At 34.7% G+C, this 16,135-nt stretch overlaps 1 protein-coding gene across 13 annotated transcripts in view; it reads left to right on the top strand.

Moving 5' to 3' along the window:
* Positions 1 to 16,135, top strand: part of MYO9A (myosin IXA) — a 277,041-nt gene that overhangs the window by 166,123 nt on the left and 94,783 nt on the right. For all 13 annotated transcript variants that reach the window (XM_082383557.1, XM_082383556.1, XM_082383560.1 and 10 more), the window contains 3 exons: positions 421 to 460; positions 6,871 to 6,993; positions 14,409 to 14,489. In XM_082383557.1, coding sequence (XP_082239683.1) covers positions 421 to 460; positions 6,871 to 6,993; positions 14,409 to 14,489 — 244 coding nt within the window. The remainder of the gene's footprint in view (positions 1 to 420; positions 461 to 6,870; positions 6,994 to 14,408; positions 14,490 to 16,135) is intronic.

Here is a 16,135-nt window from a genome sequence, read left to right as displayed (position 1 = left end):
TTTTAATTTCTAGAAATGGAAGATCATGAGTCTTAGTGAAAAGTACATTTTAAAAATTCATGAAATTAGGCATCTATTTAAGTTTAAAATGACAGAAACAATGCCTCTGTAGGTTTAAGAATGCAGAGCCCTATTAACATCCAAAAGAAAATGAAACTTCAGCTTTGAATGTACATTATGTTACTTATCATCGGACTTAAATGTGTTTGTAGTTGTATTACAGAGCAGGCATCTCTTTTCTTCGCTTATCCTTCCTTCCCAAGGGTGACTGCTTAGTTGAATTAGACAGTGTTTTCATTTAGGCGACCTATAACTTGGAAATGGGTATATAATCTGTTGTTTTAGTAGAGACCTTGAAATCAGTGTCTCTACAGTGCTTTTTTTTTTTTTTTTTTCCTAATGTATGATTTATCTCTATAGGAGAAACAAAAATGTCAAATCCAAGCCTGGCCTTCCAAAGGTGAGTATTATGAAAAAATTTTTTCTGTTAGTGCCCCACTTCATAATTTTTTTTTTATTATTCATGCAAACGATCTTTATAAACAAAAAAAGAAATATCTTATTTGTACCCAAAATAGAGGTTAATTGTGTATATTCAGTTGAAACCATTTTAGAAATAATGCTGGATGTTATGAAATGGCCCAGTTTAATGGTTCAGGTAAATATTTGTGATATGTCCCATTTTCTAGTGTTTGAAGAGCTTCTGAATATAAATGTAAATTTTTGTTGAGTAATTGCATTTTTGCATAAGATCGTTTCATTTCCCCTTGAGTCAGGTTAAGATAAAATTTTGAATTTTATCTGATTTAAAAATAATTTCTAAGTAATGCTTACCTAACTCTCATCATCATTAGCGTTAGTTAGCCAGGTTTTTCTGTAAAGGTCAAGTTAGGCTTGCAGGCTTATCTGGTCTGGTCTGTGTTATAATTACTTAGCTCTGCTATCATAGCACAAATGCAGCTGTAGACAATATGTAACGGAATGAGAGTGACTGTATTCCAATAAAACTTTATTTATGGGCACTGAAATTTGAATTTCATTTGATATTCACATGCCATCATATATTATTTAATTCTTTTTGCAACCATATAAATCTTATAAAAACAGTGGGCAGGATTTGACCCAGGGGTTGTAATTTGCCTACTCTAATCTACATTCCAAAATATTTATTAAATTTACCAAAGAAAGAAAAATCTTAGAGTTTTTCTTTCTCTTGTGCTCTCCCAAAGAAGGAGTCCTGTTGTTTGTAACTTTGTTAATGGGCATAATTTCAAAATTCTAAAAGAACTGAAAAAGAGCTATTTATTGTCATGATTCTCTAGTTCAAGAAAGAAGAAAATGAATCTGTCTTTAATTTTTCCTTCTACTTAAGTCACCTTATATTTCCAGAGAAAATTTAATGTGCTGCTGATGTGGTTTGTGGTAGTGACAAATATGTTTTAAGCCACAAAGAAAATTTACCTAAGTGGTTTGTGATTATGGTCTTACATGAAATGATTTTATGTAGAGAGAAAGAGAGGAGACTACATTCATTGTCACATATTCTTTATTGTTCATTTGTCTTTCTTTTTTCCTTCACTGTCTCTCTAGCCTTTTAGTATATTGAATGCCACCTCTGGGCCTAGTGTTTGTGCTGTTCTTTTCCCTCTCCTCAAATGGATAACTTATTTCCTTTTAATTGTAGTATAGTTGATTTACAATGTTGTGTTAATTTCTGCTGTACAGCAAAGTGACTCAGTTATACATATATATACATTCTTTTATAACTTCTTAAACTTTACATGATAGCCAACAAGAATATGTTGGATACATCTGAAGTAAATGATTCCATTTAATCATCAATCATGGGAATCCCATCTATTTCTCAATCTTTTAAAATTAAATATGGCTAATTTTTGGTTTATTTTAGTGTGTCTTGTATATTCAAGTACATATATTTAATATTAGAGAGGCAACATAGTCTATGAGAATATAGACCTTGGAGTCAAACTGACCTACATTCAAATGATGGATCTGTTACTTGCTCTTTGATTTTTTTTAAAATTAATTAATTAATTAATTTTTTGGCTTCGTTGGGTCTTTGCTGCTGTGTGCGGGCTTTCTCTAGTTGCAGCAAGTGGGGGCTACTCTTCGTTGTGGTGGTGCATGGGCTTCTCATTGAGGTGGCTCCTCTTGTTGCGGAGCATGGGCTCTAGGCACGCAGGCCTCGGTAGTCGTGGTACGCAGGCTCAGTAGTTGTGGCTCACAGGCTCTAGAGCGCAGGCTCAGTAGTTGTGGCACACAGGCTCAGTAGTTGTGGCTCGTGGGCGCTAGAGTGCAGGCTCAGTAGTTGTGGCGCTTGGGCTTAGTTGCTCCACGGCATGTGGGATCTTCCTGGACCAGAGCACGAACCTGTGTCCCCTGCATTGGCAGGCGGATTCTTAACCACTGCGCCACCAGGGAAGTCCCTGCTCTTTGATTTTTGGAGTAAGTTCTCGAACTTGTCTTAACCTGTCTCTTCATTTGTAATGTGGGGGATAATATATGTTAGGATGAGAGATATATATTTGGTATGTGCATGATTAGTATTCAATAAATCATAAGTATTTTCTTCATATTTGCTACCAGAATGTTAGAGCTGAAGTTGTGGCTTATCTGTGTACATACATGTAGGCATGACGTGCGCTTTGTTTAGTAACCTCACTCTTCATCTTACTTTCCTACCCTTCTTTAAATATGCCTCATTTTTTCTAATTATGCTTAATGAGTGTTTTGCTTGTTTCTTTCAGTCCATTTCAAACCAAGGCAAAACAAGTATATATTAATAAAATTAAAGTAGCAGATCCTGTATCCTCATTGACTATGGTCATTTGCTGATTAAGATATTTTGGTTGCATTAAGTTAGTTTTATGTGATGTGGAAGGAAGCAACAGAAGTGTAGATAACCTGAACTTCTTTTCCCTTTTGCTCTTTTGTGAAATCTGCAGCCACTTTCTTACCTTGAGTATGAATCATTATTGTACGCATCCCTACAACTTTTATTGCTACTGGAAATAAGATTCAGTTACCTGTATTAAGGGTACCTCATTTTATTGATATAGGTAGGATTTAGAATGCTTTATTTTTATTACAGTTCTGAATAAACACAGGCAAATATTCAACACATATAACCTCCAACAGCCCTTAGCCTTCTGTTAATATAGTTCTGTTTTGATAGTTCTTTCCCGTTCTCTCCTAGAGAGTACTTTCCCTCTCATACCTTGAAACCATCACTTCTATTAAATATACCTTTCTAATATGATCTACCTTTAAATTTTCAGTCTTTTACTGACAGTTCCCTTGTTGTACATTTCTACTTTGACACCCTGCTCATCTCTCAGACTTGATCCCCAAAGCGATTTTGGTTTGTCACTCCCCTACTGAATTTTTGTAGTCACTCAGGCTCAAACGTTGAAGGTAAGTTTATTGTCCATTTTAGTTGTCTTTAACAACATGAGCAATATCTTCTTAATCTTTGTGGCTACAGCACCTTGCACAGCAAGCAGTAAATAATTGTTTAAAAAACAATGAACTGACTAATCTTAATAAGCTAAACAATGAAGATGGAATTAAGAAAGGAATAAAGTAGATAACGAACAGAAGACCTAAGAAAGGAATTATCTCCGTATCTGTTTTCTGCTAGATCTTGGGCCCACATTTCAGTTCTTGGTTTTTGTCACATCATACTGGACTATTGAAGCTGTCCCTTGACTGGATTTATCTCTCTCTTGCCTCCTTAGCCTCCTGTCTTCCACATTGTTCTGCTCCGCCTTGTCTCTCCTTTCTTCCTTGCCCTGTTTTATCATCTTCATAAATCTTAATAACCCTCAGATTATCATTTATTTTTTAATTTCCTTATAGTCTGTTTCCCTGTACTTGAATGCAATGTATTCCTAGCACTTAGAACAGAATCTGTAGTAATCACTGCATATTTGTTGATGGATCTAATCATGGTGAGTTTTGTGGACAAGAGTCTGGTCTCCAGTTGCTGAGGAAAACATTGTTCAAAAATCATTACTTGCTAACCATTCATTCATTTATCCATACTAATATTTATTGAGTATGCAGTACCAGACACTGTTTTAGGCATTGGAGGTGCTGAGATAAACAGTCCAGTCAGAGAATCCTTGCTCTCTCATAGTGATTCTTTTAGAGAAAGAGAAAAAAATACACAAGTAAACAAAAGATGATTTAGATGATATTATGTGCAAAGAGGAAAATGAAATGGCATATTATTGATTTAGAGGTGGGCTACCTTTGGGGTATTTAAGAAAATAGCTTTATGAGAAAGTTTGGGTATTTAAGCTATAAGTTGAATGCTAAGAAAAGTCAAGCAATGTAAAGGTCTAGCTATAGAGTATTCCAAGCAAATGAAAAGATTGGAAAGACCTTGAGATAAGAATGAATGTGGATTTTTTTTTTTTTTTTTACCTTTCTAATTAAATTCCTTGATGGGAAGGACTTTTTAATAGTTTAAAAAAAAATAGTTACTTGTATTTTTCACAGTTCATCTGACCCTTTTTCACATAGTGACATTTAGTCATTAATTTTACCATTGCTTTAGATATGGTTTATAAAATGAAACCATTTCCGAGGTCTTTTTATCAGAAGTATCTTAAATGTTTGGGGGGGAAATAATTTTAGGCTTCGGTGCTAATTTCATTTTACTTATGGATAAACCACAAAACTCTTCTGAGTCCTGACCAGTATGTAAAATTATTTTTTTCTTAATATACCATGAATCTTTTTGTAAGAATTCAAAAATGCTAATAAAAATAAAGTATAAACTCTCAAAATTCAATATACACATGTACTATATATATTTACATATATATTATTGTTTTGTGTGGGGTTTTTTTGGTCAAGAGTATTTGCAGATATTTTTCCATGTCAGTAAATATAGGTTACAGTATTTTTAGGAGCTGTATAGTATTCAGTTGTGTGAATGAAGCATACTTTATGAAAAAAATTCTGTATAGTTCCTTATCTCTTTTGTTTAGAATTTTTCACTATTTTTTTCTTTAATTTTATTTATTTATTTATTTATTTATTTTTGGCTGTGTTGGGTCTTTGTTTCTGTGCCAGGGCTTTCTCTAGTTGCGGTGCGTGGGGACCACTCTTCATGGCGGTGCGCGGGCCTCTTACTGTCTTGGCCTCTCTTGTTGCGGAGCACAGGCTCCAGACGCGCAGGCTCAGTAGTTGTGGCTCACGGGCCTAGTTGCTCCGCGGCATGTGGGATCTTCCCAGACCAGGGCTCGAACCCGTGTCCCCTGCATTGGCAGGCAGATTCTCAACCACTGCGCCACCAGGGAAGCCCAAAATTTTTCACTATTTTTTTGAAGTAGATTGTCAGAAATAACTTTCAGAGCTCTCCTTAGATAAATACATAGACGTGAAATGGTGTATCAGAAAGATTATAATGATTTGCATTCCTAAGAACAGTGCATAAATATGCCTATTTCATGTATACTGGGTTTTATCAGCCTTTACTATGTTTGCCAATCTGATGTGCAGAAAATCACCTTAAAAGAAAATGTGTGTTTCTTTGATTAAAAGTGAGATTGATTGTCATTATGTTACTTGTCATTTATATTTTGAGAATTGCCTGTTGAAGTCTTCTGCTCATTTATTATCACTGGATGTATTTTTTAAAGGATTTTTTTTACAGTTCTTATATATGGATAATAAGTCTTTGTCATTATTGAAAATATTTTTTCTTAGGTGGAATTGTTTAAATGTATATTGTACTTAATGCCACTTGGAAGTTTTTATTTTTTAATGTTTATCTTGTCAGAATTAATATTTTTTAGTCTTTTAATTTGTCATACTTTTAACTCAATTCTGTGCTTCTCATACAATAAAACTTTTACTACTTTTTAAATAACATATGCAGTTGCACATCTGTATAGATACATTTTTTCCATTGACAAACTCACAGCCATAAATTAGTAGGATTTTAAAAATTGATTAATGATTAGCTAAAAAAAAGCTCCAAAATACTTTATTAGTGTCCTGTTTTGTATTCTTTAGTTGCTTTATGTGTAACTCATATCTTATTTTTAAGATTAATAATTAGGACCTCAGGATGTGGGTCGATAGGGACTACGTTTTCTTTTTTTCTGTGTACGTGTTCCTGGCTTACCTACTATATAGCCCAGGGATTGAATTTAATTTATTAGCTGTGTGAGTCGGGATTCAGTTGCAGATAACTAACCACCATAGATATTTTTAAGTAGAAAGGGACTTAATTCAAAGAGGTGCTTACAGAAATCATCAGAAGTATTAAAACAACGGAGCAGAACTGAAGCTAGGAAATGAGGAGGCCACTATCACTGGTGCTGCTTCCAGGCTCATACCACCTGTGGTGTAATCCAGGAATCAAGAAGAAGCTGCTACAACTGTTGGCTTCGGGGCTAAGGTGCTTTTACTAGAGTTGCAGTGGCAACACAACTGCCCTGCACTCTGCCTCACAACACTTTAAAAAGTAGTGCCTGGGCACTGGGACCACCGAAAACTAAAGTACGTTTGTGTACATGTTTGCCAGCAGAAACAAGCTAGTAGCCAAAGCCTCTGCCTCAGTTAGACCTTCCCAGTTTCACGTGTGGGAATTGATGAACTTAAATCACATCCAGAACCTGAGATGTAAGAGAGTTTGGGAAATGTAGTTTCTTTTTAGCTGGTAAGCTTCTGTAAGAAAGCAGAAGGAGGGTAAAAATGGACGTTGAATATTAATCGCTCATATTCACCACAGTCATTATACGCAGGAATAATGAAAACTGGCTTACAATTTTGTTTTTCCTATTCTTAGATTAATTTATATGAAGAATTTGATTTTTTCCCCTTGCTTTTCAGCACTTGCTAGAAGTAAAGTCTTTAAAGCACCTGACAAGACTGACCCTACAGGATCGCATTACCAAGTCTCTTCTTCATTTGCACAAGAAGAAGAAACCTCCCAGCATCAGTGCCCAGTTTCAGGTTGTTTCCTGTTTTACCTTTTTTTCCTTTTATTTTTAACAAAGAGGAATCTGTTTTGTTCACATTGACATTGTAAGGTCAAAGTGATCTGCAAGATACCTGAATGGGATATGATTCCTGTGACTAAAAAGCTATGCTATAATGGTCATTTTGGATGGAAGTACCAAAGATGGGGGAAAAAAGTCAAGTGCTTTTGTTTCTCATCCTTGTATCTCTGGATAGTGCATATCCCAAAGAGTAATTCATTATTTTCAGTGTGAGGAGAAAAGCATCAGAAAATTGACTGCCCAGATATGGTCACTGTTAACATAATGATGTATATTTCTCCCTATATATTTAAACCTCATGCTACTGCCATCAACATTTAACTCAATGGAATTGTAAGTTTTTTCTTGATTGTTTATTTTAGTTTTGTGTTTATAGGAATCCAGTTCCTTTCGTTGTAACTGGGCATTTAGGAATAAATATGATCATAATAAATTAACCAAATAACCTCCAGAATAACTTTACAAAATTCTCTTCGAATTCTTCCCATTCTTCTCAAATCATCTCTAACATTCTATTCATTTGCTAGATATTTATGAAAAAGAGCTGAAAATCTTAAAGGTAACAGTGCTTTACATAATTTTACCCTACCTCATGCTTTTATCACAGAGGCGTCGTTCACTGTTAACTAAAAATTTCTTTATCTGCCGATAGCTGTACTTCTATGTTATCACGTTTTTCAGTGCTCCTGTTTAATCCAGGATACCTGAATGTAAATTATCTACTAAGATATCACTGGATATGATCTTGTTTGATTTATAAGCACAGTTCTTCAAACTGTAGGCTAGAAATGTCATTTTATTTTAGACAATTTTCACCATAGGCCTAGAGAAGAATTTGATTCTATAAAAGCTACTTGGTCAAAGTGCTCTTTAAAAAAAAACAACAAAAAAACAAGATCAAAGAGCCAAACAACTTATTAGGTGCTAATAAAGTTAAAGGAAAGACAATTGAATATATAATGGAAGCTCTGCCATGAATTAAAAAAAAATCCTTCTTAAATCACAATCCTATGGGTTAATGGTATTTGATTATTTAAAAAAAGAGAGAGATGTTGCTTGACCAGACAGGTCTGTCTATACCTCAGCGCTGTCTTCACATCCCAGAGTTTGGGTTTTCACTTTATGGATTTAGAAATGCAAAGTTGAATTTACAGGGAAAAAAATATCATGCTGACTGATAAACTATAAACACTGCTGTAAAACAGTATCAAAGTTTATTAATATACAATGAGAAATAAGAGTCATAGGCAGACTTGTTATAATTGTTAGTTCATGATCACATTTCCTCCTGATTAGCAGATCAAGGTGGGAAGCCAAATTCTGATCAAAAGGTAACGTGGTGAGCTTGGTATCTGAAAAGGAAGCATTAATCTCATAATTATGAAGGGGAGAACCATTAAGCTGTTGTGTCCTTTATTTTGTTACCTTGGATCTTTTACAGGTGCCTGTATACCAAACTCAGACTTTAATCTGAAGAGTACACATTATAGCTATTACAATAAAACTTAGTTATAATTACAATCCTATCATGTCCCTTAAAATCCCCCAAATTCAGGAATTATGGATATTTTCAAATTAAATTCATGTATTTTGTTTAACATTTGCAAAAAGAGTCATCTTTAATGTTTGTAATACATTGTGAAATATTACAAAAGTAATGAGTACTACATTTTCCAGATCCTTTACTAAATATTTATACATTATTTTTCCTCCAATTCTGTGAGATAAATACTGTCATTCTTATTGTACAGGTGAGGAAATTAGAAGTGTTGGAGATAGATGGCACCCAGCTGTCTTTGACTTCACACACTTCTTGTGAATGAATATTTACTTTCATCAAAATGAAATCATAGAACTCATGAAGGATTAACCCATAGAGGAATTGCCCTTCTGCTATAAACAACTAGAAAACTGGAAAAAAGATAAGAATAGAATGTTTTTAGATATTAGACAGTAAGCATTGCAGGATTATGATCCCTGAGAAGAGGGAAATAAATGAGACAAGTCCCAGGTTACTGCATAAAGGCAGTTTGCTATAGCCCAGGGAGAGGGAATCCAAACAAATGCCAAGGCTTTGCTCTGAACCTGCCCTCGCAAAGCTTAATAAAAGCAAGTCTTGAAAGAATCAAAGTGATCCTATATAACTTAACAGCCCCAGGGGAAAATGTCTGTTGCTCTTTAAAGGAATATAACAAAATCCAACAATGTAAAATCACACTAGCATCCAATCTGAAATTATTAGGCATGCAAAGAATCAGGGAAAAAACAACCCATAGCAAGGGAGAAAAAAATTATTAGAAACAGATCTAGGGACTTACCTGGTGGCGCAGTGGTGAAGACTCCGTGCTCCCAATGCAGGGGGCTGGGGTTCTATCCCTCGTCAGGGAACTAGATCCACATGCATGCCGCAATTAAAAGTTTGCATGCTACAACTAAGGAGCCTGCGAGTCACAACTAAGGAGCCTGCCTGCTGCAACTAAGACCCGGTGCAACCAAATAAGTAAATAAATATTGAAAAATGAAAAAGAAACAGATCTGAAAATGACAGAGATTATGGAAATAGCATTTAGATGAGGATCTCAAAATAGGTATTATAAATCATATAAATATGTCCAAAGAAAAACATGAATAATGATGAGAAAAAATAGAAGATACGAAAAAGACTTAAATGGAACTTTCAAAGATTAAAAATGTAATATTTGAAAATAAAAATAAGCTACATGAGATTAACACCTATTTGCCGAAGTAGTGAATTAGAAGTTACATTTACTTTAAAGTGCAGAGAGAAATAACAAAGATGGAAAAAATGAAAAAAAGCATTAGTAACTTGTGGGAAAATATTAGATCATTGAACATAGGTGTAATTGGCATCTAAGAAGGAAAGTCAAGAGAGGGGGATACAGAAAAAAATTTGAAGAAATAATGACCAAAATATTTCCTTATTTTTATGAATAATATAAGCTCAAAGATCAAAGAATCTCAACAAACCCCTAGCAGAACAAACCTAAACACACCAATACACATCACATCAAATTGCTAAAGCCAGTTAAAAAGAGAAAATTTTAAATACAGCCAGAGAAAAAAGACAACATTTATGTGCCATGAAATGAAGATAAGAATAACAGTAGGTTTCTCATCAGAAACTATGAAAGCCAGAATTCAAGAGTAGTATTTTTTTAAATTTAATTTTGGCTGTGTTGGGGCTTCATTTCTGTGCGAGGAGGGCTTTCTCTAGTTGCAGCGAGCAGGGGCCACTCTTCATTGCGGTACGTGGGCATCTCACTATCGCGGCCTTTCTTGTTGTGGAGCACAGGCTCCAGACGCGCAGGCTCAGTAGTTGTGGCTCACGGGCCCAGTTGCTCCACGGCATGTGGGATCTTCCCAGACCAGGGCTCGAACCCGTGTCCCCTGCACTGGCAGGCAGATTCTCAACCACTGCGCCACCAGGGAAGCCCCAAGAGTAGTATTTTTAAAAGACTGAAAGGGGAAAAAAAAAAAATTGTCACTCTAAAATTCTATGCACGTGAGTAATGAAGATTATATAGAGACTTTTTCAGACAAACAAAAGTTGAGAGAATGCATTGCCAGGAAATCTACATTATAAGAATGTTAAATTTGGGATAAAAATGATGAGAAAACCATAGATTTTGGATCTATACAAAACACTAAGATTGCCAGAATGATAGAAGTGTAATTAACTATAATAAATACTTTTTATCTTCTTTTAATTTTTTAGAAAGATAATTGACTATAGAAGAAAAAAATAATAATATATTGTGAGGTAGAAATAAAACGTATGACAAAAGTAGCACAAAAGAAGGGAGGGGCTAAATATAAGTTTATACTGTTGTAAAGTTTATACTCTTGTAAAGTTACACCATTACCTGTATACTGTACACTATACAGGTAATGGTGTAGCATTATTTGAAGGCAGACTGTGATATGTTAAAGATGTAAAGTCTTGAGAAATCCTTAAAAAAATAAAAGCTTATCATAGGTAATGAGCTAATAGCAGAACTAAAATGGAATCATAAAATACAGGTGATCCTTGATTGAACTGCATGGGTCCACTTACACATGGATTTTTTTCAATAGTTACACTACAGTTTTACACGATCAGCGGTTGGTTGAATCTGAGGATTCGGAACTCCAGATAGGGTGGAACCAAGTATACCGGGGGCCAACTTTAAAGTTACATGTGGGTTTTCAACAGCACAGAGGGTCAGTACCCCTAACCCCTGTGTTGTTCAAGCGTCAACTGTATACTCAGTTTTAAAAAGACAGGATAAAAGAAAGAGCAGATTAAACAAATAGAAACAAATAACAAGGTGGTAGACCATATGTAAAATTTTCTTATTTCAGTGGTTAGGTAAACAGCCACCCTCACCCTACTCTGGATTATTCTCTTTTGAGACTTTGTCTACTGCCAGCAAATGTTAGTATCCTTTTAGCCACCAGACTGTCAAATAAAGTAGCTAAAGTCTTAAGTTATGAGCGAGATGATGCAACTTGATCATAAGGCAGAAACTATGCATTGTTTATGCATAGAGCTGTATATGAAAGGAGGCCACTTCATAGGCACCATGTGTCTGCTCAGTTAATGCTTTAAAAGGAGTTTTGTGGCTTTCTCTTAGGATAATAGGTCATGCACATGCTGTTGCTGTTATATCTGCTGAAACGTGCGGATAAAACTACTGCCCCTCTCTTGGCCTGACAAGACACGCATGCCTAGCTGCTCAGAGACCCACAGATTGCTGGGAAATATATCTACCACTACATCATTAGTCAATGTAGTCCTTTGCTTGTAGTGGTGGAAATTCTAAGTGTTTCTCTTCCTTGGCTAAGGGTTTTTCTAACTTTGGGTTTTTTGGCAGAAATCTGAGTTCTCTGCGTAAAGGCCCATCGATCTGAAGAAAATAATCTGCTTCTAGTTCTACCTCTGGAACTAAGAATTAAGTCATTACACAAACTCAACCAAACTGATTTTTATTCTCGAATATGTATCTATGTATTCTGTTTTCTACAGTAGATACATATTGGTTTTATAGTGAGAGGAAAAGATGTCTAAAGAGGATTATTTTTTTCAAAGGTGGTTTATTTATAGCAGCAGAAAGTGAACCAGTGGTTGCCTGGGACTCTGGGTGGAGGCAGTTATTGACTGCAGATGGGCAGGAGGGGACCTTTTGAGGGGATGGGTGGAAGATTTCTAAATCTGGATTGTAATGATGGTTTTACAATTGTATAAATTTACTAAAAAAATCATTGATCTATGCACTACAATGGATACATTTTTATAGTATGTAAATTGTAATTCAATAAAACTGTTAAAAACAAACTCACTATTAAGAGAATGAAAGGGCACGCTACAGGGTATATGCATATACTTGCAATACAACTGAAAAAGACTTTATATGTGGAATATATGAAAAACCACAAATCAGTTCTTGAAAAGACAACCTAATAGAAATGGGCAAAGGTCTTGAACAAGCAAAACTGTCTTATGTCAAAAGATGTTATCCAAAAGGCCAATAAGCCTATCAAATACATCCTCAATATTATTTATTATTCATCAGGGAAATGAAAATTAAAACTGCCTATAAGGCAATAATACTACACACTTCCCAGCATGGCTGAAATAAAAAAGATTGATTATGCAAGGTATTGGCAAGGATGTAGAGCAACCAGAATTTTTATACACTGCTATTGAAATATAAATCGATGCAGGCATTTTGGAAAACGGTTGAAAGACATGTAGAAGATTGTTCATAGCAACTTTATTCCTAACAGCCCAAACTTGAGCAACCAAATATCCATCCTAAACAGATAATTTAACTGTGGTATAGTCATATAATGAATCACTACTATATAGTGCTGAAAATGTACAAGATACAATTGTATGCAACAAATACAAGATAGTACATAGTGTATCTTTCTCTTTATATAAAGTTTAATAGCAGGTAAACTGACTTACCATCTTGGAAGTCAGGATAATGGTTACCCTTGGTTGAGATGTGGAGGGTGGAGGCAGGTAGCCTATGTACAGTGATCTTGCTGAGTTCAGTGGGATGGAGCACAGAGGGACGTCTAAGGTTCTAATAATATTTTATTCATTGATTTGGGCTCTGGTTTCAAGAGTGTATTCCCTTTGTGAAAATTCATCATACTGCATATTTATGATTCAAGCATTTTATATTATGTGTATTATATTACAGTAACACACACGAAAAGAACACCTAAAAGTAAAAAAAGTGTGTATGTTGATGTAATATATATGACAGCAATAACAGGAGTCTATGTGATTGTAAGGCTTCTAAGTTTTACTTGAAATCATAAAATATTGACTCTAAGCATACTGTGCGGTTAGGTTGGTATATTGTTATCCGTAGAGCAGACACACACACACAAAACAGTACAAAGAGATGTAGCTGAAAAGCCAACAGATAAATAGAATACTAATAAACAAAATATGTTATCTGACTGTAATTAAACCAGAAATCAATAAAAGAAAGATAACAATCCCCAAATATTTGGCAAATTAAAAAGACATCTAAATAAAACACGAGTCAAAGAGGAAGGACAATTTTAAAAATATTTTAAATGGAATGAAAATAAAATGTCACAGTTTGTGCAGTGCAGCTAAATCAGTACTCCAAGGTTAATTTATAACATTCAATGCTCTTATTAGAAAAGGAGAAAGGCCTTAAGTCACTAATCTAAGCTTCTACCCTAAGAAACTAGAAAAAGAAAAACATTAAACCCAAAGCAAGCAGGAGTGAAATGATAAAGTAGAAATCATCAGTGAGATCGAAAACAGAAAAATAATAGAGAAAAACCAATGAAATAAAAAAGCTCGTTTGTTGAAAATATCAGAAAATTTATAAACCTCCAGTCAGACTAATCTGGAAAAAAGAGACAAAGCACAAATTATCAGCATCAGGAATGAAAGAGGGAACATCACTACATACTCAAACATTAAAATTGAAGCAGGGGACTACTACCTTCCTGGATACCCTACTGGATGTTTTTCCCAAAGTTACTCTAAGACTGCATGAGTTTGAATGAAGTTGTTTCATGAAATGTGAAGAAAGGTAAAAAATTTATTATAGACTTAGATTACTATAAAATATATCTGCAATATTTACCATTGCCAGTCTGTCAGCTTTAAAGTTAAACTGCCATCCTCATCCTTAACTGGCCTCAGTTTAATCAATATGGCAGTGTACACAATGTGCTTTTCCGAAACAAACCTATTTCTATGTATACCACTTTTTTTTGCATATTTTACCAACATTGTTGTTTATATTTATAAACCATTCATTGCCAGTTTGGAATGAGAGTATGTGCTAATTATATTGCTTTGTATTGCAGGCCTCATTAAGCAAGCTGATGGAAACACTTGATCAAGCAGAACCATATTTTGTAAAATGCATTCGCTCTAATGCCGAAAAGGTAAAAATGTCTGTAAATAAGAGCTTCTAGCTCAGCTTACTTCAAACCAAGCTTTAAATTCTTTCTAAGGAGAATAAGTGGCGGGGAAGAGCTATCTATAATCTTTGTAAGGAAAACAGTGTTCTATATTTTCTATGAATATCCTTCTTATTTCCTCACTTACCTGCCTGCAAAGTATTTATATGGGCTCAATTTAGCATCTCCTAGAATTTAGCATCTCCTGCAGAAGCAAAAATCTCTTGAAATTCCATCATATAAAAGAATTTTATGCAACTTTTGTTACCCGTACCAAGGTTAATCTCTCTTGTTTAGATATAAGGTATCAATTATTCTTACAGAACTTGCGTGGCATTTTTCATGCTTAGAGATTCTTGTCTCTTCAAAACAGGGAAGATACTCAACATTCTTGATTTCTTCTTGTTTTATATGACAGTCCCCCTTATTAGAGCTTTGCAAAATATACCTGTTAAGTTTAAACAGTTGTCATCTTTATGTCCATCATAGGAAAAAAATAGTTCTAACCCAAACTGCTAAAATGTCGTAGGAATTAGGTTCAGCTTTCTTAATTCTTAATAAGCAGTCTCTAGCACTGCTAGTTATAAGCTTTGTGATCTTAGATGAGTTACTTAACCTTTCTATGCCTTAAATATTTTCATCTGTTTAAGAATATACTGGAATTGTAGGACCAACCTCATAGTGTTTTGTGAATACATATGAGTCAATACCTATAAAGTACTTAGAATCTTCCTGGCCCATACTAAGCACTTAGTAAATGTTAGCCATTCTTTTATAGTGACAAAAGAGGAAACCATTTTATTTACAGTTAAATAGAAGTTTGAGTCCCTGTTATTCTTGCTATGCAAAGAGTTCAATTAATGAAGTATTTAAGGGCACAGAATAAGTACTAAATACTAACTGCTATTATTATTTAACATAAGTTGCCCACTTGACTTTTTTTTTTTTTTTTTTTTTGACAGCTAGTATGCCCCATCTTTCTGCAGGAAAATATTTGGGATTGCCTTAGTGGATCATTGAAAATAGTATTCAGAAAATAGGGAGAAATATCAGAAGCTCCAAATACAGCCTCTTTTGAATGTCTAAAAATATGCGTATGAGATACCTAGGAGTGACAAAGTGTCACGAATGGTGATGATCGAATGCCTCCCTTTAGCCTCTTCCCTGTTGATGCCTATACAATGAGAGATCAATTCTCAGGGATTATAGGAATTTTTTGTTTTTCAATTTGTCATACCAGTATTATCAGCAAAAACTAGGGAAGTAAACTTCTTTTAACCTTGTACTGGTCATACAAGAAGAAATATGTCAGCTCTCAAGTTAACCAAGGCAACTGGAAGAGTGTGGGGTAAGTCGTTTCTGAGTGAGATTGTAGATAAAATCTTACTTAATAAAAATATAGACAGTCTTGACTATGTATAAGTAGGTTAATCGTGTTACGAATTTTATAGTGACTAGACTATGTGGCCTGTGGGCAACTACATTCCTTTTGAGCTTTGAAGGCCCTCTTCTTCTGCAAGTAGAGAAGCCTGGAAGGTTGGTGTCTCTTTTTTCCTTTTGGTCAGGCAGTTAGAACTTTTCTGAAGCTACCAGCTAGGGAGGTAAGATTGTCCCATCACCTCTGCTGTATC

The sequence above is a fragment of the Balaenoptera borealis genome (assembly GCF_965194805.1).
Source record: "Balaenoptera borealis genome assembly, chromosome: 3".
NCBI lineage: Eukaryota > Metazoa > Chordata > Mammalia > Artiodactyla > Balaenopteridae > Balaenoptera > Balaenoptera borealis.
This window is presented reverse-complemented; position numbering and strand designations above follow the sequence as displayed.